The sequence below is a fragment of the Anser brachyrhynchus genome, assembly GCF_964034855.1.
Source record: "Anser brachyrhynchus genome assembly, chromosome: 15".
Taxonomy (NCBI): Eukaryota; Metazoa; Chordata; class Aves; order Anseriformes; family Anatidae; genus Anser; species Anser brachyrhynchus.
The window spans coordinates 13,385,748-13,413,149 of NC_137733.1; the positions used below are offsets into that span (position 1 = coordinate 13,385,748).

Consider the following 27,402-nt stretch of genomic DNA (forward strand, 5'->3'; position numbering starts at 1 on the left):
AAGGTTTTTCTTGAATTACAGTTTCAATTTACACATTAATCATTCGGTGCGCTGGACACGACTGCACGGAGCAGTGTTCTGATGAAGGACCTCAGGCAAGCCAAGTGTGCTGCGAACCCTGAATCAGCCTGGGCGTTACATGGAGCGGGGAGCAAACGAGAACTCCGGAAACTGAGCAAGGCAGGAGATGTGGGGAAAGCAAAGGAACTTGTAAGAAAGGAATCACGTATCTCAGTTGAAATCCTGTATACCTTTTAATGGCAAACAGCACAAAATAGCACAATACCATTCAGTCCTTGGAACAAAAGCAAGGGAGATAGCAACTACACCAAGAGGGAACACATTTGATATGCTTCACAGTATAAGCTGATTAATGCTGAATGATTCAGAGTACTCAATTCAAATAATTGCAAAATCCTAGAATGCTGTTCTCCTAGAAGTCCCAAATCCCTAACTGTGACTTGCTTTTTTCAGTCTGCAGCAGCCAGCACAGCAACTGCTGCTTGAACATCTCCCCTTAGGTGACCATGCAGAGCATCGTACCCTCACAGCAGCTCCGGGGTCCGCGCAGTTCTGGACCCCCCAGAGCTGAAGTCGGCCCACCTGAATACTGTCTCTCTGCCTTCATCCTTGCTACAGAGTTTTCCAACCCTAACCCATGAAAATAGCTTGGCATAAAAGAATACAAATAGCTCTAACAGGTTCACAGGCATTTTTCCAGCTTTGGCAACTATCTCCACTTAAGGTTCATAAGCAAAAGTCTGCTTTGTGTGTGTTCCTACCCCCCTGCAAATTGTGCTGCCAGAGCTGTCTGTGCTGCAGACAGACCAATTGACAGCTTAGCCTCCAGCCAGAATTCTGATTCAAAGGAATATCAAATTCTGTGTAATAAAGTTTGCATGAAATTTTTACCTGCAACAATTCCCAAATGTGCTGAACTGCATGATACTGACTTATATAACACATCATTTTAGCAGCAGAGTTAAATATAATGTAAAGCCAGATTCAGTGCTTTTTTTTCTTGTGATCACAGAAATTATTCCGCATCTGATAGCTATAAGGCCTTACTTCTATTACTTTGTAGAATATAAAAATCAAATACAAGATTTTCTTCAAAAAGTGTTTGAATCAAATTAAATGCTTAAATGTAGACTCTTAAAAATACTTCAACCATAAAAAATTAAAAAAATTAAAGCCAGAAATATTTCTAGGTAAGAGACTGAAAGTATGTGAAATACTGAAAAGAACTACTTCAGTATTACTTAAAAACTTTTTTTTTTTAAATGAAATGTCAGAATGAAAACATTTTTACAGACAATTGATTTGGATGAAAACACATTTTCTAACAGCACAATATTCCATTGGATTCCATTCAAATTGCATTTTCTAGTGGCCATTTTTTCAATGACATTTTCCAAAGAACAATCCGCATCTAAAAATTTTTCAGCAAGCTCTTGTGAGCTCTTAAATGAAAGAAGTAGTTTTCCGATAATATATTTTGAAAGGCTGTTAATTATTTGGTGCTTTAGAACTTTTTCTGTTAAAAAAAAAAAAAAAGTAGCATACTGAATACAGGACAATTACCCTGATTTTCTGATAATTCCTTGTTTAGCTTAAAATACAGATTGTGGAGAAATGTTCACAGACTACAGTTAAAAACCTTGAGTGGTATGTTTTAAAACGGATTAATGTAAAAGTTGCTTACCTCAGACAGACAAATGCAACTGGTATCCAGACATGTCTCTGTCAGATGGCTTGATCTGAACTCCGATGTCCAGCCACGGCAGCCAGCTTGAACGTGGGTCTGCAGCTTGATTTTATTAGACTCGGATAATTTGTCTGAATTACAGTGGTACCTGCAAGTCCGGTTGTTTGCAAATCTTATACCAAGTGCTGTCTAACAACACAAAAACACCCAAAGAAAATCCAACTGAAAACTTGTCAAATCCTTACAGTTCCATGAGATCCAGCTGAAAGCCTGTTTTGCACTCAGTTTTTACACTGCTTACAACACACATTTACAATATTTCCAGTTTCGATTGCCTTTTATTAATCATTGCTTTCAGTTTTTCAGCAAAATGATCGCTATTGGTCCTTGACAAATAAGCTGACTATGCATGGGTGGGCATTTGTTTATGTGATCAGAAGCTCAGGATTGTCTATATTACATTTGTATGTGAGGAGGGAAGTGGTTGGTAGATTAAAGTAATACCTCATAAGTAAGACTTAGCAGAATCAAGAATACTGAGAAAATCTACAGCCCAAGTTCAAAGTTTGCACTTCAGATCTGCCAGTTCAGGACTTGGAATTCACACTGACTCCAATACCCTGCCATTTAGGGAAATTCATGGCCTCTTTTCAAGCCTGTAGTTTTGAATATATTTCAAAAGACACAGAGGTTAATTTCTTCCAGTTTAGATGGACAGCATTTGGAACTACATCAGAAGCACTTCTTCAGCTAGTGTAAATGCTAATGGCCCTTACTGCTCTGCTGCGCTTCTGGGAATGTGCTCCAGTTACAGATTTGCTTTTTGAGTTCACATCCAGAAGTCAAGGGGGAATATAGTTTCCAGTCCTTCTCCACTCAGTCAAAGAGAGATGAGGGTTATGAATGCCACAGCACATAGCTCTGCCAGTTTACTTCACTTAAGAGTCTGGTTGCCTTGCGTCAAATGGGTAGACAACCTCAATGCCTTACAGCATCTGCAGGGTTGGGAATTTACAGGAGATTCACTCAGATATCAAGAAGAATGTGTTCCGCGTATTTACTCCTCTTGTTTCACATAAATAATTAGATCTGTTATTGTTCCCTGCCTCCATCTCTAGTCCCACCTTTTCCACAAGGTGGGCTTAGCTTTACAGATCAAAAAGCTAAATGCTTTTTTTTGCTGGCCTTTAGGCCAGACAAATTTTCTAGTTTTCTTCTATAGACCATGGAAAGAAACAAACAGTTCAGAGGGCAATTTGTCTCATCCTAAGATAGCCATCTACAGTAAGTTAGACAAATAGCTCTTGGGAGGTGTATCTCCATTCACTGTGAAAGGAACCTCCTTCAGACTTTGGCATCCACCTTTTCCATGTCTGAAGTTAAGTGAGATAAATCACATCCACAGCTGTTGTTTGTGTAAAGAGGGCTCAGAACTAAAGCAGTGGGGAGAGAAGACCACTGCAGGAGCAGCCATGAGAGATGGAGATCCTTCAGCCCCTCCTTCCAGCTCCCCGTCTGTCCCAGCCGCCCTGCCAGCTGTTCCTGATCCCTGCAACAGGGACAGGGGGTGAGCTCTGTCCTGTAGGCAGGCAGCTGGCTGCTCCTGCCGGCTCTGAAGCTGACCTGGCTGAACTTTTTGCTGAAGCAGCCCAGGAATGTTCCTGCAGTCCCACCCCTTGCTCAGCTGCGGACTCAAAACTGTCACGGTAACAAAGCACAGGCAGCTGTCGCACAAGGTTGCATGACCAGGACATTAGGAATGTCTGCAAAAATGCTCCTGGAAGGCTCAGCTTTCCCAGCCGACACTTTGTTTTCTTGTTGAGCTACAGAGGCTCTATGAAGAATCAACCAATTTGTTCTATATATACCCCAATCAGCTGTTATTCTTTGCCCTGGAGGGAGTTGCAAATTGTGGATGCAGCCTGTACTTTGTGAAGAGATTGCAAAATAGGAGTATCCCCCTGCTTGCGCAGTCCAAACAGATGGCATTGGGAAGGTAAAAAGCTATTATCTGAGAAACGCTAGCTATGAGCAGTCTTTCAAACATTAATAATGTGAAAAACACAGCAGCAGAAATTTAGATGTAAGCTGACATAAATGACTTCTAGAAAACAGCATTAGTTAAAAAAATGATATGCATAAAAGTAAGAGGAGAGCAGAAAAGCACAGTCATGTAAGCTAACATGAACTGACCCAGTCCACCTGGGAGACACCCCCAACATCAGAAGCTCATCACCAGGACAGTGCAGCAGTTAATGGCAACCAGGCCAGATGTTTTGCTTGGATTCTTTGTCTTTTTATTGCAAGCTGCTGCATGCTGGCCTGAGCTACCAAGACAGGGCGCACGGGATGAACACAGAAGCAGAGATAAGGTTGTTTGTTATTAAATGCATCTTAAAAGGGAGGGGTATGGCAGCGAATGAAAGATCTAAGGATAATGAGATGTACACCTCTTCATCTGTAGGTCAGATTTTATTGCATTTCAGATCAGCAACTGCGCAAGTCATAATTATCGGATCAGTTTTATTGAATCAATTTGGCAGTCTCAATGCAGTGTCTGATGTATAGAGGAAAAATTTTAAAAGCCCTAAGAGATTTAGGAGTCCTAGTCCCACTCATTTTTGGTGGAACTTAAAGTCTCTGAGGAGTCGAGTGCTTTTGAAAATGGGATGTGGTCTTCTAAGTCATGTACACACTTTTGAAAATGTTATACTAGCTGGCCACAGCACAGTGTGACACTCACTGGTCTCCTTGCTGTCAGTCATGGCAGAGAGGTCAAGGACTGAGTGGCTCACAGCGATTACTGGCTTATGAAATTCTCCTTTTCCTCTTCTCAGAATAGTCCCTCCTGTTGAGAGCAGGCATGTTGGCAGGCAATGATGTTGTACAAAAATACAGATTTCAGTGGAGAAACAGAGAACCTTGCTGCCTAGAGAAGGCACAATAGAATTTTCCACAAGTAAAAAATGGTAAAAATTGAGAGACATACAAATTAATACAGTACAGAGGCAGGGAAAAAATAAATGAAACATTGGCAGATCTGGAAAGATCTGATGTGCCACTGGGACTGTGGAGTCTTTTTTTTTTTTTTCTGTAACTGCCAAGACTAAAACAAAACCCACAAAACTGTTAAACAGGACTGGGTTTAAAGAGGAAGTGAAAATTGTCCTTTTAATTAATGCCAGGAATTACAGCTATTCTCTTCCCTTCTGACTGAAATGGTCATGGAAAAACAGGGCTACAGAGCTGCCTCAGCCACCAGCGGTAGTGTTTCTGTTGCTACCAAACAGCTTCCTTATTGCAGTATTTTTGGAACCTCACCTCAGGATGGGTGCAGGACACGTCTCAATTCTATATCCTTTAGTCCAATCCTCACGCTTTATTTCTCTTCGATTTCACTTATCTGGTCTCATCAGAAGTGTTTGATTGGCCAGCTGTGAACTGTATTTTTACATAATAAATTACCCTAAGCTCCCTCGCAAGATCTTTGTCCTTCTGACTTGTTAAACAGCTGCTGTCCATTAAGAGATGCTGGTGGGTCAGAAGTTGTGGTGGTGGCTGTGGTCCGATCCACACCCCAGATCCCCAGCATCTGAGATGTTGGCTGTTCAGCAAAGCTCCAGTTCCATTCCATACATGCATTCTGCCAGTAGCAAGTCCCCAGCCAGCAAGGATGAAACAGAAGAGAGCACTGGGCACCGAATCAGAGAATTCTGCGAGCCCCCGCTCCACCTGAGTATGTCCTTTTGTCACCAAAGAGCTTCATTTTACATACTGGTTTTTTATAGCTGATCTTCATCTACCCAGATGGTTTTACGCTGCTCTTCTCCGATCTTGTCTTTTATTACTCGGATAAGATCCTCAATACTGCTCCATGCATCTGCCTCTACAGAGGCATAAAGGCATGGCAGTGCCTCCAGTTCTTTCTCTTTCAGACGGCACATACGTAAAAACTCATCTTCGGTCTCCGGCTTTGGCAATAGTTTCCTGTACCAAATGAGCAGACCAAAAATAAATGTCTTGCACTGTAAGTGAATCCTGTAGTCCCAGCTGCCCTATTAAGAATTTATTTTCTACTGATTATATACAAGCAATAAAAGCAGTGGAGAATACAGCTACTCCAGGTCTATCCCCCCCTACTTCCATCCTTCCCCCAAGGAAAAATACTTGCTATGGGGAAATAATTTAAGAGGGCTGAATGTAGGGAGAGTGCAAGTTTGTGAACTTTCCTCTTACAGCTATTATTACCTTAAGAAATGCTGTGGGAGTGCTAAGCATGGAGAAAAAGACATATTCTTCAGTCTTATCCTCCCACAATGATCATTGCTATCAGAGACAGTGAAAGAATGTAAAAATTGGGGAATTCCTTCTTTTTCCTGGTCAATATTTCAGGAAGAAGACATGGTAGGAAACAATGCACACACAGACACCAGATGAAGAAAGAAGAGGACCTGCATTTCTCTCAGTGATAACCTTATTGGACTCGAGAATTACCCACTGAATAAAAGAATATCAAATATGCAAAAGGTTTGATATTTTACCTGAACCTCTTGATGTTTTTCTCCGAGACTCTGATAAAGAGAACAATAGGATATATCTTGGCTTTGATTAAATCCTTTGTGCAGCTTATTCCAGCTTCCAGTAGACAATGCTTATTCTAAAAACAAAGTCATAACAGTGTTACAAAGGAACATTCACTGTTGTAGAATCTTGAGATAAAGGTATCCATACCTTACGGGGTCAGCTGAAAAGCTCTCCATTTACCATTGTACTGATTTAAAACCTTTTAATCAAATATACATTTAAAGTCCCAACTCCTCCTACTGGTTTACAACTAGCCAGTCAAATAAAAGTGAAGCTCAATAGCTCTCTGAAAAGGCTTAAAATAGAAATTAATTGATCTAAAATTGAAGAGTGCGATAAAAGTTTTACATATATACACAAACACACACATGGTCTTTGTTCAGAGAGAACATCTACTGCAACTACTTGTATGAGAAAAAACATCACTTTAATTCTCCTTTTTTCCATGCTGTGCATCAAATCTACTCTACTTGATATGACGTCTCTGTCTTTGACATCGTTATCTTTGTACTGTACACCCCTGCGTCTGTGTTTCAGGCTATCCTTTCTTTTGTCTCGGTCCTTGTATCTCTTACTCTCTCACGCATTCATATATACTTACAATACGAAAAGGAACTGAATAAGGGATGAAGCACAGAAAATGAAAGGATATTTTGCTGCATCAATGTGGGTCATCACAGGGAATGAGTGAGAATATAAAAGGATATAGCTGAGGATGAAAAGGAAAAGGAAAAGCAAGAGCACAAATAAAAGCCATGTGAGAGAATAAATACAAATCTAAGATTTAAGGTGGGCAAGAAAAAGAACATGCAACTATAAATTGGTCAATCTCTCATTCAAGAAGAAACACACACTGCAGACAGATTCACAGACAGCCTATGCAATGGATACAGAGTACTCTCAGCACCTTTGCAGTGACAGCCTCAATATTGGCAGGTACAATGCATTCGTATGTGTTCAGATTTTTTTCTCTGCTGAAGATGATAGTCTCCATCTTTTGCTTCCTTAAGAACTCTTCCTTTGTTACAATATCTGGTAGAAGAAGTGGATGAGGACAAAAATCATGATTACAACAGCAGTACACCTAACAACTGTCCAATAGCACTTCACCCAAGATGTCAGGATGGTTCAGGGAAAGAAGATGAACACTGAATTGTCTTCTTAACAGCTGCCTCATTTCTTCCATTAAATTCAATTAAAGCTTAATCTGATCACAGCTGAGCACCTCAGCTATATCCTGCACCAATGAGGCCTTGGGCAATTACCACAACACAGTGAAGGCATTAAATTAAAACAGTAAATACAATTCCAGCACCTCATGTTACAGAGTAACATTACAGGGCTGAAGGATGCTGAGAAATGCTAAAAAAAAGAAGGTCGCTTCAGTACAGGATCCTAAAACATGGATTTAGTGTTCCAACATTTGTGTTTAAAGTTTCAAAAATTTTTGGCTTAGGTTGCAATGTGTGATACTGGTCCCCTTGTGAATTGCGGCTCTACATCAAAGCTTTTGTTTTATATTGCAAGATGGGATATTTATTATGATACTTAACTTTTCAGTTTCTCTGTCTGGATAACTGTAAGACTGTACTATGCGGTGGGTATTCAATATTAGTGTAAAAATGAAACGTCAGCTGTGTTTAATGCTGTGTTGTATACAATCCTGCCCTACAGCAATCACAGTACTGCATATTGCTTTAATAGTAAATACTTAGAATGGAAGAAAATCAGTCTTTCAAGCAGATCAAATGCACAATCTTCACAGCCTTGGACGAGATAGAAACATAAAATCGCTCTAGGGAAGATATTCCTCATAATAGCAAATACTAGAAACAAATTAATCAAAATTTCACATTGCCTAGATATGCAGTATGCAAACAGTATGCAAACAGAAAGAGCACTCACAGCATTTCAGTCTCTGAGGGGCATCCTAGCAACCACACAGCATACACATGGATAATATTCACAGACACAGAATCTCATAACTGTGTGCATTGGCTGTCTCAAAAACATTCAAATATCTCAGTCTCAAAAAAACAAGACTTGTAGTTATACACCACTCTGATGTGACTTAAAAACCTCAAGCAACTTTCAATAGTGCACGCCCTTGTGTATGTGCACATATGTGTATGCTCTTATTTCCAACGCTGAGGGTTGGCAGCCTTTATCCCATTACCTGGCTTGCATATGTTGAATTCCAGGGCACCTCCAGAGTTCAGAAGCTTCTGTACCAAGGTCTTGGCAAGCATGGTGGGGGTGAAAAGAACGGGGCGCCTGCGCTCACAGTGGATGGGTCTCACCAAGCTATAAGGGATCAGGCTGAGCCTCTTGTTGATTTCACTTTCAGAATCCAAATCTGAGTAGAAAACAAGACATTTATACTGGTGTTTCCTCTCCATCAGTATTTGGAGAAAAAAAGGAGAAACTTGTGAACCAGAAATGACATGGTTATTCATACTGGTTCTCCTTTCTCTTGTGCCAGGGTTATCCCTACTATATATCCAGTAGTAAAATGTCCAATCTAACACTAAATAATTCAAGTGCCTTTTGCTTTCACGAGATTATTTAATGGTTTAACAGGAGACTTGCTAGGAAATCTTTCTGCTAATAAGTTAATTGCTTTAGACAAAGAGCAAGAGAGAACCTGGGAAGAACTGCCAACAAAACAGGAAGTTTCAGTGTTGTAAGCTTGCTCATGAAGGCTTGGTTCCCCAAACACTTCTAGTAAAATCAGTCTTTTGGTAACAAACACTGCCTAATTTTTGCACAGAGTAGAACAGAGAAGCTAGTAATAGGGAAGTCCTATAACATTTTTAACAACCATGCGGTTACGCAGTGTGCCTTCGTATCAGCACCACGTGTGTAAAAGCTATCATTATTTTATATCCATACCTTCCAGTTTATCAGGTGAGGGTTTCTTTGCTTCAGATGAGGTCCGTGCCAGACCAGAGGGCCAGCCAGTGACGATACGGACTCGCTCATTGCTATTCATGCGCTTATATTTGTTTTCAGACCTGCTGACAAACTGAAAAGGTGAACAGAGATTTGACCCTCATTTCTTACGTTCTTTATTCTCCTATGCATTCATCAGTCCACACTTGTTATCTATGAGATCTGAATTACCTATGTCTATCAAAGACAAAACTCCATGGATCTGCAGACTAAATTCTAAGTCTCTTTAAATATCATAGATCTGATTCACAGCCTTTGTTAATGCCCTTTGGGATTTCTTATTTTCTCCTCTGCTCTTAAGTGGCATGCTTTTCTTTTCCTTGGCAGAGCTCGCTGCTATCATGAGTCAAAGCACTGATGTATCCACAGCAGATTAACACACACGCACTGAGTATCTGCACAACAGCATTGCAGATCATACCCACAGCTTTGCCCCTTCTTTGTCGTACCACAGAGAAGTGCTTATGCAACCTCTATACCTGAGGTAGAGTTTCTGGGGAGATTAGGATAGCCTGAGAATATCTGTTATTCAGATCTACTATTTCAGACATGCCACTGAGAGTTTAAACTTTATTACCTGTAATATTTGGCCCAAAAGAAAGCTTGCTCTGGACAGGCGAGGGCTGGCTTTTGGGTCATTTGGTGGTGCAGGCTCCTCTGGCTGCAATGTATTCTAGTGAAAAAAAAATATTTTTAAATCATAGCATCAGAGAAACAAGCAGAAGCAGATATTTTGTATTTCCAGTAAAAGGGACAGTGACTGATTTATATCTACTGCAAATACAATGTTCTAAGCAAGCTATAGCACTTCGGTCACTGCTCTTCCACATTCCTTTCTTCACAGGAGATTGCACTCCACAGTTTATGATGGAGGTAATTTCTGTATCAAGAAATAGCATGCAAAGCTTTTACTCTCACTGGCATCGCTGCTGGTGCTCTCCATCCCTTTGATGAGTGAGGACTGGAGTACAGGATGAATGCATAGCACAACCTTGACTGAAATCAAATATCGTGGCTCCAGTGTCTCTGCAAATGTTAGAAGTGTGTATGTCTCCTAAGCTCTATTAAAAGTTCTAGAAAAAAACTCTGGTAAGTAATACATTGGGAAGTTAGTTTTTAATCGTGTAAAGATGGAATTCTTGGGGCTAAAGAAAGAAAAATAAAAGTTCTTTCACTGACGGAAAAGGAGAAATTGGCAGGGCTGTTGTGTGTGAAGACCTGACAATCCCGCTTCTCTCCATGGCATGTAGGTTGGGAGACAAATGTTTTTCTAATGTGGGACAATGACAGCTCTTTGGATTAGACAATTGTTCACAGTAGGAAAGAAATAATTCCAATTATTAACTCCAAGGACACAGCTTCTTCCTCATGTGGATGTGATGTTGTGTTAGAGGCTTATGGGAAGAGAAGAATGAAAGGGATTAACTATGACACAGAACAGATATTATACATTTAAAGTGTACTACCTCATAGCAGGAAGGGTTAACAGTACCCTGGAGCTAGGTACATTGCCAGAGACAATATTATTTCAAACAAACATAGGTCACCCATTACCTGGGACGATCAAAACCTACACAGAGTGTAAATAGGAATTCCCATAAAATTAACATGATGAACAACAACTAGCAGTGGAGTAATGGATTTTAAAATGACCTTGTTTGTAGGTCCTTACCCGGAGTGCCCGAAGAGTATTATATGAGCTTTCTGTCTCGTCTCTGCTTCCTCTGTGCATCAACCGCTGCAGCTTCACCAGAAGAAGTTGCTGGGCTCTGAAAGAAAGGATGAAATCTCATAGATCAAGAAACCTTTGAAACCCCACAGAAAAAAGGCTGAACTGCAATGGGTCTGTGCTGACAGAAAAGATTAAATAGAAATAGCAGTGAGGACTGAATAAATGACATCGTAAATACAGGAATAAAATAATGAGCAGGACTGCAGTGCAGTTAAGGATTAAAGAATCTCCATGATATATTGTCTTATGCTTCTTTTTGAGAAATCCACATTATTCTTTTGGGTGAGATGTGCAGCCTCCTTTCTAAAGTTTTACAGCTCATATTACAGTTTAACACCACCAGGTCTTTTCCCAAAAACGAAGACATACACATCTTTCCTACAGCAGCTATTAATTTCCCTATTTATGGAACCACTGCTCTCAGTCATGGTCACTCTGCATTACACTCACCTGCTGTAGCTGGGGATGGTCCCTGTTTCCAGATCCCTGTCTGTGAAAGGATCAACTCTGGCGCACAGCCACTCATACTTTCCTTGGTACATGGTGTCAAGAATATGAACAATCTCGTCACATTTCACTGACAGGGAACAGCAGTCCAGCTGGCTGGAGATGTTCAGATTCAAGCGGATATGAAACGAGTCCCCGGATGTGATAAGCCCTTCTTCCAGTTCTGACAGCAGCTTTCGGTAACCTGCAGCAATGAGGAAAGGGGCAAAGCACGATCAGCCACTGGTCAAAACCTCAGCACTGCTGCGTTCCGGGGCATCCTCTGAGAGAAGCACACAGCACAAACTTCGGAGGCTCCTCTGAGAGAGGGTTTGTACTTCTAGAGTGCTAGTTGCACCAGTTACAGCAAGGTTATGGGTCTGCACCTTAAAGACACCAACAGGGCATTGGTTCAGAAACAGGTCATGCTGCAGGTATAAGAATCTGTGAGAGTATTCCCATTGTCATGATACCTATAATACATTACCCTATTTTCAGTGCTCCAAACATGACCTGTAAAACAGAGAACTTCTCAGCAAAGATGCAGACATAACTGTAACTCTATCCTGTAAGTACAGCTTGAGTTCTGCCACCAATTTTAATGACAAGCTATTCCCTTTATTATTAGCTGTAATTGGCACTCCCACAAACTATAACATGCTTTATCTACCATTAAGCGGTGCTCAAAAATTTGCAATATTCTTTCCCACCTTTGAAAACATCAAAGAAAAGCAAAGACATCACTTCCTGTGTGATTTATTCAGCTGAAATTCTCTAACCAGAATAAATAAATAAAACCTGAAAATTCATATACACCGGTAAAAAATGGATTTGGGAATGTAATTTTTGATCCACAACCCCAAAGTATCATCACAAGCCTTGAACACTAAAATCAAATTCTATCCATCAAACACAAACTCCAGATGTTAAGGAAAAGATAAAGCCACAAAGGTAATAAACAGGGCAACTCCATCAGGTAAAATGCTAAGTGGACTTCGGCTGGATAAAAGATGATTCAGGTCACCACGCTGTATTACAGAAAACAGTACATAAAAATAAGTTTCTGTTTTGTGAGTCATGTAGTTATTGGCCCACCATGTAAATTCTTCAGAGTCCTGTAGTGACAAGCATATGGGCTTTTTTTTTTGTTTTGTTTTCAGTTCATAGCTAACACTGGTGGGCATACTTCAGATTTATACCAATATAAAAGATATTCTGGTTCTCTTATTCTCATCCGCACTAGTTAGTACAATAGACCTGGAGCTACTAGAGATGAGAAATACTTTTGGTCTTACCTTCATGATTTGATTTATACTGGAGTGTTACTGGACCACTGCATCTCTGAATTGTCCAGTGAACTTCTTCCTTTGTGCAAGTATCCAAGGGAACACTCTGATTTTCCCCTTTGATGCAGCCTTCCAACTAGATATGAAAGAAATATTACTATCCAGTGCAGGTTCAATCTCTGAGTCCATTATACCAGTTTTTTAAGCAGCATAATCTTCTCATTAATCAATCCCGATACTTTGCCATCAAGATGCAGATTATGTTCCAATTACTTAGTTTCTTTTCTCTCAAATTAGGACCGTTAGCAGTCATGGACTCATGCTGCAGCTCTTTGATAAACCCAGTAGTAAGTAGTGCAAGAATATAATTTTTTTTGGTTTGTTTTGTTTGCTTGTTTGTTTGTTTGTTTCCATTGGAGGTATTTTAATGGGAAGAAAGGGTTTGGGATTATTGGCAATGGATGGAAAACTCTAAGCAATGAGCAACTTAGCAGAAACATCACTGAAGTGCTTACATGATGCCGGGTACAGCTACACAGCTGTGCAGCCCTTCTTCCCGTTCATATTGCAGCTGTATACATTTCTGTCTCATTGCACGTCCAGTGCCGGGATAGACCACTCTAAATAATGGTTTAGGAGTCATCATGCTGAGCTAAGTAGCATGAACTTCCTTTCAGGCAACTACTGGGAAGCTGAGAGCAACTCCCACTCTACTCTTTTCAGAAGGGCAGAGCATTTAGTAAAGTGTCAGTTACTCTCATCTCTTCCATACAGAAGTAGTGTAAAGTGCAAAGGGGTATGTGTCTCTGTGTTGGATGACCATAAATACTATTCTCCCATAATTTCATAGTCAATATCAGATTATTTTTTTCTTCAAAAGAATTGTATGGTTTTCCATTAACACAAGGTAAAAGAAGACATAAAGGAAAGTATTGTGATGAGCGTGAATGCATGCAGGTGCACAGACATTTAATGCTGTGTGTTGATTATTTTATGCTTACCAGTAGGAGTTGGTGTCCCTCCCGAAGACCTGCTTTCTCTGCAAGTGATTCTGTCTTGACAGAGCTAATAAAGCTCCCTTTATCGTTACCTCCAACGAGAGTGATTTCTGAATTGAGACTGTCTCCATTCAGTGTTATGCGCTGGATGGTATGGCAGGAGTTTCTGATGCGACCAACAGAGGTGACAGAGGGACGAAAAGGTCTGTGTTTGTGAAAGGAAGCAACAGTTACGCCATTATCTCATCTTTTAACTAACAATACAGAGTTAAATGCATGCACGATAAATGAGAGACATATAAATAAACTTTTAATGTTATCAAGTACTAGAATCTAAGGACCCTAAAACAAATTCTTCTGATTACTGCCTAAGTTCTAGAGAAGATCAACTGGATAGCTTCAAGCACTCAGATGTATAATGGCAACCTCACCTAACAACCTGTGGCAGAAAGATAACAAGAACACAGGGGTAAATTTAAATCTCCAGAACATTTTCTCTGCCTTGAAGTTTTTGAAAATTTAAGATGACCTTCACTGGATTACAGGATACGAAAGTGGTTCAAAATAATGTTATACTGCTGTCAACATAAAGAAGTAAAGACTTAGCACGATGCCACGAGGTCTTTGTGTCAAGTGACAACTTGTGACATGATATTCCTGTTAATATATATCTTCAGTAACTAATAGATAAATGGGGGTCTCTGTCTATGATAGGTAAACTGGCATCTCAAATACCTTTCCAGAGAGAATTTTCTAAATATGGAGTTGACATGCTCAAGCTCATAGGCATCCAGGCCTTCTGACTGGTGAGAAGAGGAGGAAGAGTGAACTGAAGGAGCTCCATGTGAGTGTCTGTCATGACTGTCATCTGAAAAGGGTAACAAAAATGAAAATGAGTCCGAGATAGGGTGACAAAGATGGAAAAGGTGAAAATGGAAGTTTGATCCTAGCCAAAACTGAATGAGGAAATCCCTGATAAGAGGCTTTATTAATTACAGACTGTGGCAAGGAATGCCAATCTTTCTTACTAGACCTACCCACTTGCTCTTACAGATCCGTTCAGATTGGAAGGGATCTCTGGAGACCATGTAATCAACCCCCCTGGTCAGAGCAGGGTTAACTAGAGGAGATTGCTCAGGACTCGGTCCAGCTGAGTTTTGCATATCTCCAGACATGGAGACTCCTCAACCTCTCCAGACAACCACCTTCCAATGCATGATTGCTCTTGCAGTAAAAAGTGTTTTGTTTTGTTTTATTAAATAAGTATTTATGCTTCAGTTTGTACCCATTGCTTCTTGTCCTCTCACTGGGTACAGTTATACTCTTCTCAGTGCTGTCTTCTTTATATTTTCCCCTCTCAGTCTGATGCTTTCCTTATTTTAAGGTTTGCTTTCTTTTTATGATGATCTTTTTTTTTTTCTCTAAACTATGTGTCCCTTCTAATCTAGTATGAGTTGATAATTTGACAGTACCTGTAGCTGGTGAACTCATCACATCTCACAGTTAAACTATATGATATCCTCTTTCTTACCATCTAGCTCCAAAGCATCAAATCCAAAGCTGTCATTGTCCTCTTCAACCAGGCTGGAATTAAAAACAAAGGTAAGATAATAGAAGAGAGAGAGAAAAAGATGTTCACTTTCCCACTTTCAACAGATTTCATTAAGTTCTGAAGGAGGAACCTTTTCAGTGACAAAGAAAAATGTTGGCGGTGTTAGATAAGGCAACAGCACAGCTGAAAAAAAAAAAAGGAATAATGACATGTTTAGGAGCAATTTACCTGCTTGTTTTAAAGTACTTGAAGGATTTTATAACAGCTTAATGGTACCTCACATGGTTACTCAGATGCCTACAGTAAAAGAATGGCAAGGTGTACCAAGCGTTTGCACAGAAACTCATGCCACAGCTCTGGCCCCAGCCTAGCTCCCACTAACACTACTTAGATAAAACCTTTGCTTTTAAGGGTGACTGGAATGGTTGGCCTTATAACTAAACAGGAAAAATGCACCAAAATTTTGCTCTTAAGGGGATATTGGTGATATCCAGCCAAGTGATCTGTCTGCTTCACCAGAAGAACTTCATTAAAGTGTGTCCTTCGGTTGCAAAACTGTCTAAATAACAGCTTGTTGTTTTTCCCATTCAGAATGATTTGTAGGTCTCCTGTGGAGCTGATATTCCTCATAGTTGGCTTCAGGTAAAGGGTGAATTTCTTCAGTCAGTCTGGGGAGAATCAGCTATTTTTACACCATGCATAAGCAAGGAAATAATATACCATTTCTTACATATTGAACTATGATCTCACCTTTTTCACACAAATCAAGATCAGATGAACTGTGAAACCCACAACCTGGCATGCGAATAGCAATTATTTTGGATTATGTTCACAAACAAATTTTTAAAAAAAAACTTTGCAGGCTGATTATAAAGTTATAATCTACAGTGAAATTTTGGGCATACTCTCAAGATACTTGACTTTAGTGCTTACTAGCTCAACGAAATAATGCCACACTCAGACCTTGCTAAGCCAGAGTACTGATATTTCTGATACAAACACCAATGCTGCTGGCACCAACACCAAAACACTATTTCTAAGTATCGCTTTGCTATAAAGCTTTCAGAGAAGGGGTCAGTGCCATTCAGATGTCTGTGAGACAGAAAAGATTAGGGATGAATGACTGCCCCCCAAAGACATTTAGGAAGTTACCCCAACTTCCTAACAGAAGCTTTCCAGCTAGAGACACACAATAGGACATTTAAGGCCCTTTTTACTTCCTTCTTGTGCCACCAGGTTTTGGACATACTTTATCAACTACCTACCTGCAGTGAGGGGCATCTTCTTTGCAGCGTCGGACGATTGAGTCATTTCCTGGAGGCTCAGGAGTGGTAGACATGATGCTGTCATTGCGATTTCTCAGGGTTTGCTTTCAAGAAACATCAGCAAAAGAAAGGATGTTTGTATTAAACATGGTATCATTTTTAATTTACAAAAGCATTAGCCTGTTAGCTTGCCAGTAGTATTCTGCACTGAGAAACATATCCAACAGTAAGAAAAAATGATTATAGACTCACATTCATATGTTCCAGCATTATACCTATATGTTCAGATTGTCTGATGGCAAAATACCTTTTTCTGTGAGTGGATTTACTGAAGAACTTTAACTTTATCCTTGATATGTAGAATAAATGTTGCACAGCTGACATACAGGATGAAGAGGATGAGAAGTAGAATGCAGATACATATATACATATATTTCTAGACATACACATAGTAGGAATGAGGAAGAAAAATACAGATCTCTATAGATTCAATTATTAATCTAGTATACTGGTTCGGAGTCTAAACTTTACATTGTACTGCAGGGATGATAGTGTAAGTCATCGAAGTATCCAACAGATATTCCAAAGAATATTCCTAAAACAGCTAAGCTTATTACGAGTGGCAGGGAGTTCTTTCCTGGCTATTCTTGGGTATAATTTTAATTTCCTGGGGGCAGCATTTTTCACGGTGTTCTAGAAAGATGTTTTGTTCTTTGTTATTAACACTCTGCAAGAGCACTCTCTCTGTCTGCTTGTCCTGCTGTGTCAGTGCTCACATATGTATAATGGAATATCTACCTTGAGAGATTATGGGGATACAGCAAGCAGGGAAGAAATGGTTTGGCTACGGCACGCAGAAACTTCCAGCTGTGATCTGCACCCCTTTTCTCACTCACTGTTACTTACAGACAGAAGAAGCATTAGAGAAATCAAAAAAAAAAAAAGGAAAAGAAAAAGTATAACCTGAAAATTTTCTTACATTAAAGCAGCTTTCAAAGAGAATCTCATCTTTCTAACAGCAAATGTGAAATGGTATAAGGAGACAGTGAGATGTCATAAATACCTCTAAAATAATTGTCAATAAACATAGAGCAGCTCTGTAATTTTGGAAAAGGCTAATAACATTGTTCTAACAAAATGCTGGTAAAAGGATTAAGAGAGCTTCTGACAAAGGTCTTGAATTTGATCACAGCTGGGATGCTAGCAAAGTGATAACACTGCGTTGCAGAAGCTCTCAGCCACGTTAGGAGAGAAGGTTGCAGACAGGCAAGGGGCATCTGAAGGCTCCTTACAATTTTGCTGACTTCACAGCTGTTGATGGAGTTACTGATGGAAACAGAATTAGAGGAACTAGTGTCTGTGCGGCCATTGCTGGCATCAGCCCCATCTTCATCCTGTGCTCTGACTGCTGCGCTTACAGATGACAGAGAAAAATACACACAGCAAAGAAAATGATGTTAGATCACTTTCAATACAGAATCTTTCACAGATTTGCAACAGAACTTAAGATTATCTTTCCATTTCAGTTTATCGTGTTTGCCCTTCCTGTACTGGACAGAGGCTGCAGGAGGCACTCGGCAGCACTGGCACCCTTTCCTGCCCCAGGACAGAAATGCACACCACGCCAAAGAGCCTCTTGCCAACCATTTCTCTCAATTCTTTCCTGTACTTTTTTGTTAGCTCTACGAATACTAAATACCAGATTAGAGAAGGATTGTTTTATTCCTTTGTGTTTTAACTTCATTATCTGGATCTGACAACCTGCAATAAGGCTGACTCACTGAATTACATTTTTTTTTTTTTTTTTTTACAACCAAAAATTTACAACTGGGACCAAGAAGTCTGAGATCCCTCAGCAGCCCCAGGTAGCACAGCATGAATGTCTCTGTGGACTCCCTCCCTTCTCCAGCACCTCTAATTCAAACTAAGTTTGCCATTACCTAATACTAAACATACATATGATGTCTTACAGCAGGGAACCATGTTTACCTTCTTATTTTGTACAAAAGCAACCATGCTGCAGCAGATAAAAAATAAAGGAAGTGCTGCTTAAGATCTTTGCTTTGAGAACAGTGTTAGCTAAATAAGAGGAATTAGGAGTATACAACAACTAATTTGGTAACTTGGCAGCTGGCTGATGGGTGGGTCAACCCTCCCCCACTCCAACCTTTGCAATGCTTTAGATTTAAAAAATAATTTTTAAAAAGTCCTTCCTTTTTGCTGAAGGACAAGGCAACTCATTAGATGATCACTAGATTGATCAAAGGATTTCTCCAACAGCAAAAAGAGAATAGTATATTCACTTTTAGTACAGGTATCACAAAACAGCCTTTACTATTTTTATAAGCTAAAAGGAAAATTAAGTAAACTGAAAATTTAGTTATTGAATGCAATATTGCGTGTTTGTAGAGGTACCTCTGGATGGAGAGGCTGATTGGGTAAAACACTTGACTACTTCAAATTATGACATTATTCACTGTGAGATAAACTCTCTATTTTACTGACTTGGACTTAGCTGAGAACGTCCGGAGTTGGAATGTTTGTTAAAATAACTTAAAGAGACGGAATGAATGAGACAAAGCAACAGAAAAGGAATAAGGACATAGGTGCTCTTTCTGACCTTGAAACTCTGATGTTGTTTTCATGCTGACAGGGGATTTAGCTCTTGGATTGATCTATAAGAAAGAAGACAAAAATCAAAACAAATGCAGGATATTTGCCACATACTGTAAAAAAGAGATTTACACCCCCCTTTTCACTGTTGTGCTGCAACATATTTCTCCTCATTTAAACAACAGGACCCCAAACTTTGAAGATATTTAGATATCTAAATGCCACTGCCATGAATGGGATTTATCTACCTTACTACTTTTAAAAGCCGGCCTAAATGTACTGCAATTTCCAGATTCTGCTGAGGGAACAAAGTAAGAAAAAAAAAGCTAAGTGGGTGCCTTGGGACTGGTTTCAGGCAGCTGTTAATACAACAGGCATCCTTTTGGAGCATGAAATGTAAAAAATGCAGCTCTATTGCCATAAGTAATAATGACAGTAAAAGCTCAGAAAGGTTATGAAGGGCAGGGAGAATTCAAATGCAGATGAAAGGGAAGAGAAGCTCAAAACCCCAAATGTTAGATTGTATATTTTTTTACAATTCATGAACAAAGCATCAGATAATAGCAGTGTGAATGCAGCTAGTTGGTGAAATCATGGACCTAACTCATGCTACCCCTTACTTTTAAGTGAGAGGAAATTGCCATAATTTAATTCTAAATTAGACAGTTAATTTGACTCTAGATTGTGTCCATTTCTTTGTATTATTTCTACCTATTGATGCGAGCTTTTCCACCAATGCTTCAATTTCCACCTTCAGTTCCTTGTGTGCTAGACTTCAGGCATTATGTCATTTTTTTCACTACTGTTAAGGAGGCAACGAATCAATTTATTGACAACGCTCCAAGAATGTGAATGAACGGCAGAAGCAAGGAGAATATGGAGAAAAGACAGAAAATGGTCAATGAAGCCTGATTAAATCTGCTCCTCAAGACACAAATCACCACAGGGTAGAAACTGACAGTATTATACAAATCTGTTCCTATCTTTATAGCACAGCGCTCCAGAGGCATAACCACAACATGTATCATCTCTTTGTTCTAACAGTCCCTGCACTGTACCATTCCAGCCTGATATTAAAACATACCTGGATTCCCTTTAGGTTTACTCTTCTCTTGAGTCGAGCTTGATCAGGCAAGAAGAATTTGTTATCTTCTGGAGACTCTTCAGAAGTGGAGGAGTCATCTGCTTCCTGACCATTGGCTTTTGGGCTAGAAGTTCCAAAGGTCTGGGAGATAATGGTAATGGGTAGATTCCTTGGCAAACTCTAAAGATCAGAAGGAAACACTTCTGAGAAGAGTTTGGTACAATTCCTCATGACTTCCCTTTAGAGTAATCTGATGGAACTTTCTGTGACTTGAGTGCTTCAGAGGCTCATGTGGAATATGGTCCAGTCCCAAAAAAGTAACTCAGATTGACATCTGTGGGGATTTTTGTCCACTGGAGCAAATTCCTCAAAAGAATTCACAATTTCTATCCCACTGCAGAAATTCATTCTTTCTACAATTTTTCCCATCCATTTTAAATCGAGGTGTGAAATTCCAGCCTTTGAGAAGCTATGTGTGTGACATGGACAACTTGAACCCCATTGTACTGAAAAATTTCTCAGAGCATTGGCATTTAGTACAAGTGGATTTTTTAGTTAATTAAATGGAGGGAGTCCTCTCTTCCTTCCATATTAAATTATTTTACAAGTGAAGTCTTAAAAAAATAACTCACATTCACCTTTCTCAACCCTACCTGGTCATGAAAATTATTGTCCTTAGAGAGCCGTCGGAGTTTGCACTCTAGGTTAACAATGCAAGCTTCTTTCCGAACCACTTCAATTCGGAGTTCATCATTTCTCTCCTCCAGCTCTCGAATTTGCTTCCTGTATTTATCTTTTTCAATCAGACAATGTGAATACTGTGTCTGAGCCTCATCACGTGAGCGGAATGCCTGCAGTGGAGAGAAGAAACCTGTTTTGTATCTGGGCACCAGATACGTTCTCCCAGTGATTTTGTTTGTAACGCATTTGGAATAGGGACTTCAGAAATTGTAACCATCCAGCAATTAACAGAGCAGTGAAGACCAGCACGTGCCACAGTAGTACCATTAAAAAAGATGATGATGAGGGTGTTCATCTCCATTTCCCTCCGGGTCGGTGGCAAAATACTCCGGAGTGCAAATTGGATGGACACTAATATGAAGCCTGCAGTAATTGTTAAGATCTTGGTCCTGCCTAGAGGATGCTACTCTGTGGTAACAACCCAATATCATCCTATGTATAATTATTATAATGCAAATTCCAACAAGTAGGGTTTCTTGTAAATGTTCATGTTTTAATGGTATTTTAGGTCCAGTTATCCACAATCCCCCAAAGTGACACAGAAGAGATACAGGCTTTGGCTACTAATTTTCCCCACTTTAACTGTTAGATACCTGGTCTCGCTCCTTTTCCACCTCTTCTAGCTGTATCATCACAGTGTTCATACGGTGCTTGTACATCTCACAGTCTTTTCCTAGCGTTGAACACTTTAATTCCAAATCTTCTTTCTCTTCAAGATACTGGAAATGACAGACCATTAACTACTGCTGCTCTAAAAGATCTTTTGGGTACTAGCCTGAAATATCCTGTTTCTTTCCGTCCTTTCATTTCTCACCTTATCTCTCAAGTCCTCCACGTGACGAATCTCCTCTTGGAGATTGAAGATCTTGTTGACCAATTCATGACGATCTTCTAGTGCCTCCTTACGGTCATGTTCAAGAATATCCAAAATGGCTTTATCTGAATCCGGTAAACTCCGCTTGTCAGCCTGACAAAAGACATTTTTAAGAGACTGGCCAGGGAAAGAGAAAAGAATATTGTAGGGGAAAAAAGAAACAAAGATGGTAACAAACGAGGAATATAAAATGAACATGGTATTGCAATGGGAAAGCAGCAGAAGAGATGGACATTTGTTCATATTTTAAAATACTGTCAGAGAAGATGAATAAAGTCTGTCTTGCTGTCAGAATAGTCTGATGAAGGAACAGTTTTACTGTTTTATTGTACTGGCTATAATTTGATCCATTTTGGATGCAGTCACAATTCTTCACTCCAAGCCCTGCATTTAAAATTCTTCTCTATTAATCAGCTCTCACTGAACACAAAATTCACCCTTTGCCAAAGAGCAGGGCCTAAGAAAACATTCAGAGGAATTTTTAAAGCATGCATAGGCTTTAGAGGGCTATGCTTAGAGAATATTAAACATGCCCGAAGTAGCTTGTACCACAGCTTCATTTTCTATGGTGTCCAGCAATATTTTTTCTTTCAGATTTAAAATTAACAAGATTACCAGAGCAGGTTCCAACAAATAAACTGTCATCCAAAATTAACCATGAATGCAAGATGAAAAAGGCACAAAATGCAAGCAAGTAATATGCATATTTATTTTTAAAATACCTAGACTAAGTTGGAGATTTCAGTGACATTTGGTTACCTAATAAAGTAAATATTTCTAAAACAAACTGCCTTTTGTTTATTTATACTTTCACTTAGGAGAATTACAACCTTATTTTTAGACATTTCATGATAATTCCTCTATTTCTTTAGGTGTTATAAGACCATTTCAATCAATACAAGAGGGTCTACATGGACCAGAACTCCCAGAACCTTCTACACTACACGCTTTTTCAACCTTTGAATTGGATTTGTATTAAAAATAAGAACTGTTAGGTACTGCTAAAGTCTACAGCCGTGTTCTGAAACGCTTTCTATTGATAACTTTTAAAGTGTCATTTTAAAAGGCCACTAGCCTGGCCCAGCAAAGTACTGATCACTTTCACATATATCCTAATACTTGGCTATGCTCTTCACAGTGTAATGCAGTGCTAAATTAGCTGCATATCATCCTAGTTCCCAATTTTGTTCCCCAAAAAAGGGTTAATTAAGATCCTTGTGCAAGTTACAGCAGTGCTCTATGGGGTGTTCTGGAAATCAGTGACCACGCAAGTTCAGAAACCTTTATTATGCTTTGCTTCATCAGGACTTTTTGGCACAGATGGGGCAATAGCATAGAACAGGGTACACAGAGCCAGTGTCAGAAATTTCTAGGCTGGCTATTTGACACAGCTTTGTACTGACATATTGGTAAAAAGAACCACAGCAGGATTAAAACATGGAGTTGAATGCTCATTAATTAAACAGCTGCACTCTGCACCTTGAAAGACCCAATTTCTCAACAGCTTGACTTATCAGACAACAATATTTTTTGTAGCAGAGACCATGCCAGCTTCTCCTGTTCATAGTTTCTAGTTTCTCCATTATGGACTCAGCCCCCTGTGCCTTACTAAAACATATGGGAGATGTCACCAGCAGCTGCTTCTCTGTCCACACTCACAGCCTCTTTCAGATATTGAGATACTGAAGGGTAGCCACTGTGAAGCAGGCTGTGAGATGTGGGGTATGTGACATGGTATGGGAGGTGAGTGTGGGGATGCCTGGAGGCAAGGAGCGATCAAAGGCTGCTGATTCCATCATCTGGGTAAGCAGGGAGGATAAGTTGAAGGGTACAGCTTTTTTCAGTGTAGTACTCTGCATTTATACCTGAATGATGGACTGTAACTCCTGGATTTTAGTCTTCATCATCTCATTTTCCCGCTCCAGCTCCAGCACCTGTTCCTTTTTGGGTCGGTTTTCAATATCGTTTTTCAGTTTCAGTGACTGGTTCCTCTCCAGTTTGCATTCCTCTTCCACCTTGTTCAAGCGATGTTTCAGCTGGTCAATCTAGAACAGCCAGGGAGCAGTGAAAAGGAGAAATAGGAAAGGAAAGAAATCATTTCTAGCTCTGGCAGTGACTGTTTTGAAAACACTCTCACTTTCAGGTGAAAACATACTGTCATAGGTGGAAAAAATAACTTAAACTGCAAATGTTAACAAGCAGCAGATAATTGTGTATATATGTGTGTGTGGTGAATGTCCAGTATTGAACTTTTGAACTCTCAAGCAGAATGATGATCTTGGCTGGAGGAAAAACCTGGAAGTGGTGGAGTATCCTGGAGATCAGAGATGCATGGATATGAATGCCAGGGAAAACCTGAAAACCCAGCACCCTTGGCCAGTAACAACTGTGACTGGTGACTGCAAGCAGCAGAAACTGACACAAATTTCTGCCCGAGCTTCCTGCACCAGCAGCGAACTCCACGCAGAGTAGGAGCACTGAGCCTGATAAAAGGCAGCACCAAGGGAGGGGAACAAATGACTGCGTGAAAAAGCAAAGTGGCATAAAACGTCTAATCTCTTTGGTTCTAAAATAAACCTCAGTATCCATATCCACTGTGGGTAGTTGTTTACTCTGTCTCACCTGTGACACACACACAAGAATAAATTTTAACACACTTGAAATAATTCTGTTTTCTAAATGGCCCCAAGATATTTCAATACACTATGTGAGACTCTTTCAGTAAAACACTGTAATGCAAACCTGGATAACTGCCTTAATACATTACTGAGCTTGAAAAGCTAAAATTATTATTGTAGCAAACAATTATGTTTTTAAAATTTTGCTTTTATGTATGTTATTTTCTGCTAATCCATTATAAGTGTGTAAATTACCTGCCATTAATACACGTCACTGCAGTAGGCATTTCTGTACAGTGATGCCCCTAATCATCTGGATAAGCAAAGCAAATGAGAGCTCTACATCTCTCTACTGTCAGGGAAGGTCTCTTTTTGCCATGTGCCACTGGCATCCTCCATTGCTACTCCTGATTAAAGGTACCCAGAGCATTTCTCTCACCTCCAGCTGGAGGTCTCGGCTCCTTATCACAGCCATGCTCTTCTCGTCACTCAGCTGGGCATATCGCATGGCCAGATTGTAGTTCTCATCCTTCACCTTGACCAGCTCATCATTGTAGTTGTTCCTTTCCTCCTTCATCTTGTTGTATCTCTCCTGGAAGGTCAGCAGCTCTATCTTGTTCAGCTTTAGTTGCTTTCGCTCATCCTCCAGCTGGCGAGACTTAGCCAAGAGTTCGTAGCGCTGCACATCTTTTGCCTTTACTTGCTGCTGAAGCTTAATGATCTCATTCATTAGGAAATGGGTAAGGCCTTCATGTCCCTCTTCCACTGAAATGTTTGAACAGTTTATCAACTTCTCTTAAAGGAACTTAATATTAAGTACGATCAGCAAAAGTGAATAAGAAATAAGTGTCCCAAATCATGTACAGAGATGTAGCTTATGCACAAATACATACACGTTTATATATCTAACTGGCAACAGTACAAGTATTACACAGCATACTATTACCAGAATCACAATATACATGCATACAGCTTTGTTTAGATAGAATATGAAGCCTTAACATTTGTCTTGTTGTTTCAGCTGAGCTGACAGGCCTACGGAAATAGCACAAACATTGTAAAATGGCTCTGTACAAATACAATTAATCTGAATCCTTCAGATTTTCTGCACGTGTCACTCGTCCATGTAAATTAACTCTGCTGTTCCAGTGTTTCTTCTCTTGAGACCTCTTGTAATGGTTGTCACTTCATTTGAAGCTCTACAGCCCCATTCTGACAACTGGGATCTTCCTTTTCTTTATACCTCACCTCACCTGTTGCTCTTTCCTTGTGCACTGAAAGGGACTGAAAAACTGCACAATGCTACTAAAACACTAGCTTATATTCACACTTCTTGCCTAAAAGATCAAACCCAGTCTTCAAGATAGTCCTCATTTCGACAGGCTTTGGGACTGATTTTACTCACCAACAATAGTGGAAAACCTCCGTGTGGGTTCCTTCCCTGTCACCAGTTTGTAGAGCTCAGGGTAGTAAAACTCCAGACTCTCCAAGAAAACCACATAGCCCCTTTGGCCCTTGGTGTGAAGAATGTCCAGTAGCCGCCCTAAGTACAACCCACAGGGAACAGAGTGAGAGGTGACATAACAGCACTATGAGTAGCATAAGCAAGTGGCATATCCCTGAAGTCAAATCTCTTTAAGGCTTGTCTCTGACACAGCAATGCACTGTGGAAAATCTGGCTGATTAATTGAGTTCAGCTGAACTCATGAAGTAATGCCACACATTCTTTATGTTTGCACTGATCGTTATTCCGAAGGTGTGCAAGCAAATTGGTCTCTGAAACAGGAATTTCAAAAGATGCCTTATTCAGTGCAGCTTTTACCAGGCAGTACTGAAATGCTAGGATGGCAGACCCTTCGGTGACAAATCACAAAGCATCACAAGACAGCTGAAAATCTACCCTTGGAATGGCAAGGGCTGCTGCTTGTGTTAAATGAAATATTTGCCAAGGCTGTGATGGGAACATGTACCCCACGAGCTCTGGTCTGCACAACACTGGCAAGAGTCATTGTTATCAAAATAACAGCAGCAGATTCCCCCCCCTTCACATTAAACCTCCCATAAATGGGATATATGGTTTCCATTTGATCATCTGTAACTTGCTATGGGCTCCCTCTAGACTTAGCAAAGTAATACCGTTCAAACAGGGATACAGATGTAGCCATTCATAAAATAATTACCTGCTCGGTTAATTTTGGAGGGTAGCATAAGCGAGTTAAGCACCTCATCTTCATCTTGCTCATCGATTACTTTACACTGCCGCAGGTAAGGGGTCAGTTTGGCGGGATTGATGTACCGGCTCAGCATGTGCCGGTTGCATTCCACGTTCTCCCACAAAGCTTCCTCCTCATCTTTCAGTGTCTCCAGGCAGTCATCCATCTCCGGCTCTCCTCCTTAACAAGGGAAACAATTGGCAAATGAATATCAAACGGGACAGTTTCTATCCTGTTTTTGTTTTGTTTTGTTTTGTTTTTGTGCTTCCATGTCATACAGAATGAGCTTAAAATCACTTCTGACTAATGCTGGGTCTGCCCTATATTGAAACTGCTTGAACTGAAGTGCAGCCTGTCCACAGCTCATCTGGAAAGTGACAGTTCAGACAAGAGCTATCTTGAGTCTATGAACTATTGCATATTGCTCTCTGGTGATGAATCTGTAGCTCAGCTAACTCCATGAAGGTCTCCTGAAGTCAGAGAATCCCTCTTCATAATAGAAGCAATAGTAAAGGACGTGGTGCGATTCAAGAAAGGGTACGAACATACGAAGCTCAGAACAAAGACAAATACTCACTGCAGGAAGCTAAGGCTTTCATTCTCATCTCCCCTGTTCCTCTCAGCTGTACTGATTTGAACACGCAACTTCCCTGCATATCTGTGACAAGCCAAATGATGACAATAACTATACCTAAA

General features: G+C 40.1%; 1 protein-coding gene across 2 annotated transcripts in view; it reads right to left on the reverse strand.

The window, feature by feature from the left end:
* Positions 1-2,032: 2,032 nt before the first annotated feature.
* The window catches only part of CARD11 (caspase recruitment domain family member 11), a 47,059-nt gene continuing 21,689 nt past the window's right edge, over positions 2,033-27,402 (reverse strand). For both annotated transcript variants that reach the window (XM_080556742.1, XM_080556743.1), the window contains exons 2-24: positions 26,674-26,886; positions 25,899-26,036; positions 24,933-25,258; positions 23,741-23,920; positions 21,816-21,968; positions 21,595-21,720; positions 20,914-21,111; positions 20,261-20,440; positions 19,184-19,238; positions 17,856-17,971; positions 16,564-16,667; positions 15,278-15,330; positions 14,482-14,614; positions 13,750-13,951; positions 12,758-12,884; positions 11,427-11,667; positions 10,917-11,013; positions 9,822-9,917; positions 9,185-9,317; positions 8,469-8,648; positions 7,200-7,324; positions 6,250-6,365; positions 2,033-5,695 (exon numbers count right to left, since the gene is read on the reverse strand). In XM_080556742.1, the coding sequence (XP_080412868.1) occupies positions 5,491-5,695; positions 6,250-6,365; positions 7,200-7,324; positions 8,469-8,648; positions 9,185-9,317; positions 9,822-9,917; positions 10,917-11,013; positions 11,427-11,667; positions 12,758-12,884; positions 13,750-13,951; positions 14,482-14,614; positions 15,278-15,330; positions 16,564-16,667; positions 17,856-17,971; positions 19,184-19,238; positions 20,261-20,440; positions 20,914-21,111; positions 21,595-21,720; positions 21,816-21,968; positions 23,741-23,920; positions 24,933-25,258; positions 25,899-26,036; positions 26,674-26,886 (3,497 nt within the window). In that variant the 3' untranslated portion in view covers positions 2,033-5,490. The remainder of the gene's footprint in view (positions 5,696-6,249; positions 6,366-7,199; positions 7,325-8,468; positions 8,649-9,184; positions 9,318-9,821; positions 9,918-10,916; positions 11,014-11,426; positions 11,668-12,757; positions 12,885-13,749; positions 13,952-14,481; positions 14,615-15,277; positions 15,331-16,563; positions 16,668-17,855; positions 17,972-19,183; positions 19,239-20,260; positions 20,441-20,913; positions 21,112-21,594; positions 21,721-21,815; positions 21,969-23,740; positions 23,921-24,932; positions 25,259-25,898; positions 26,037-26,673; positions 26,887-27,402) is intronic.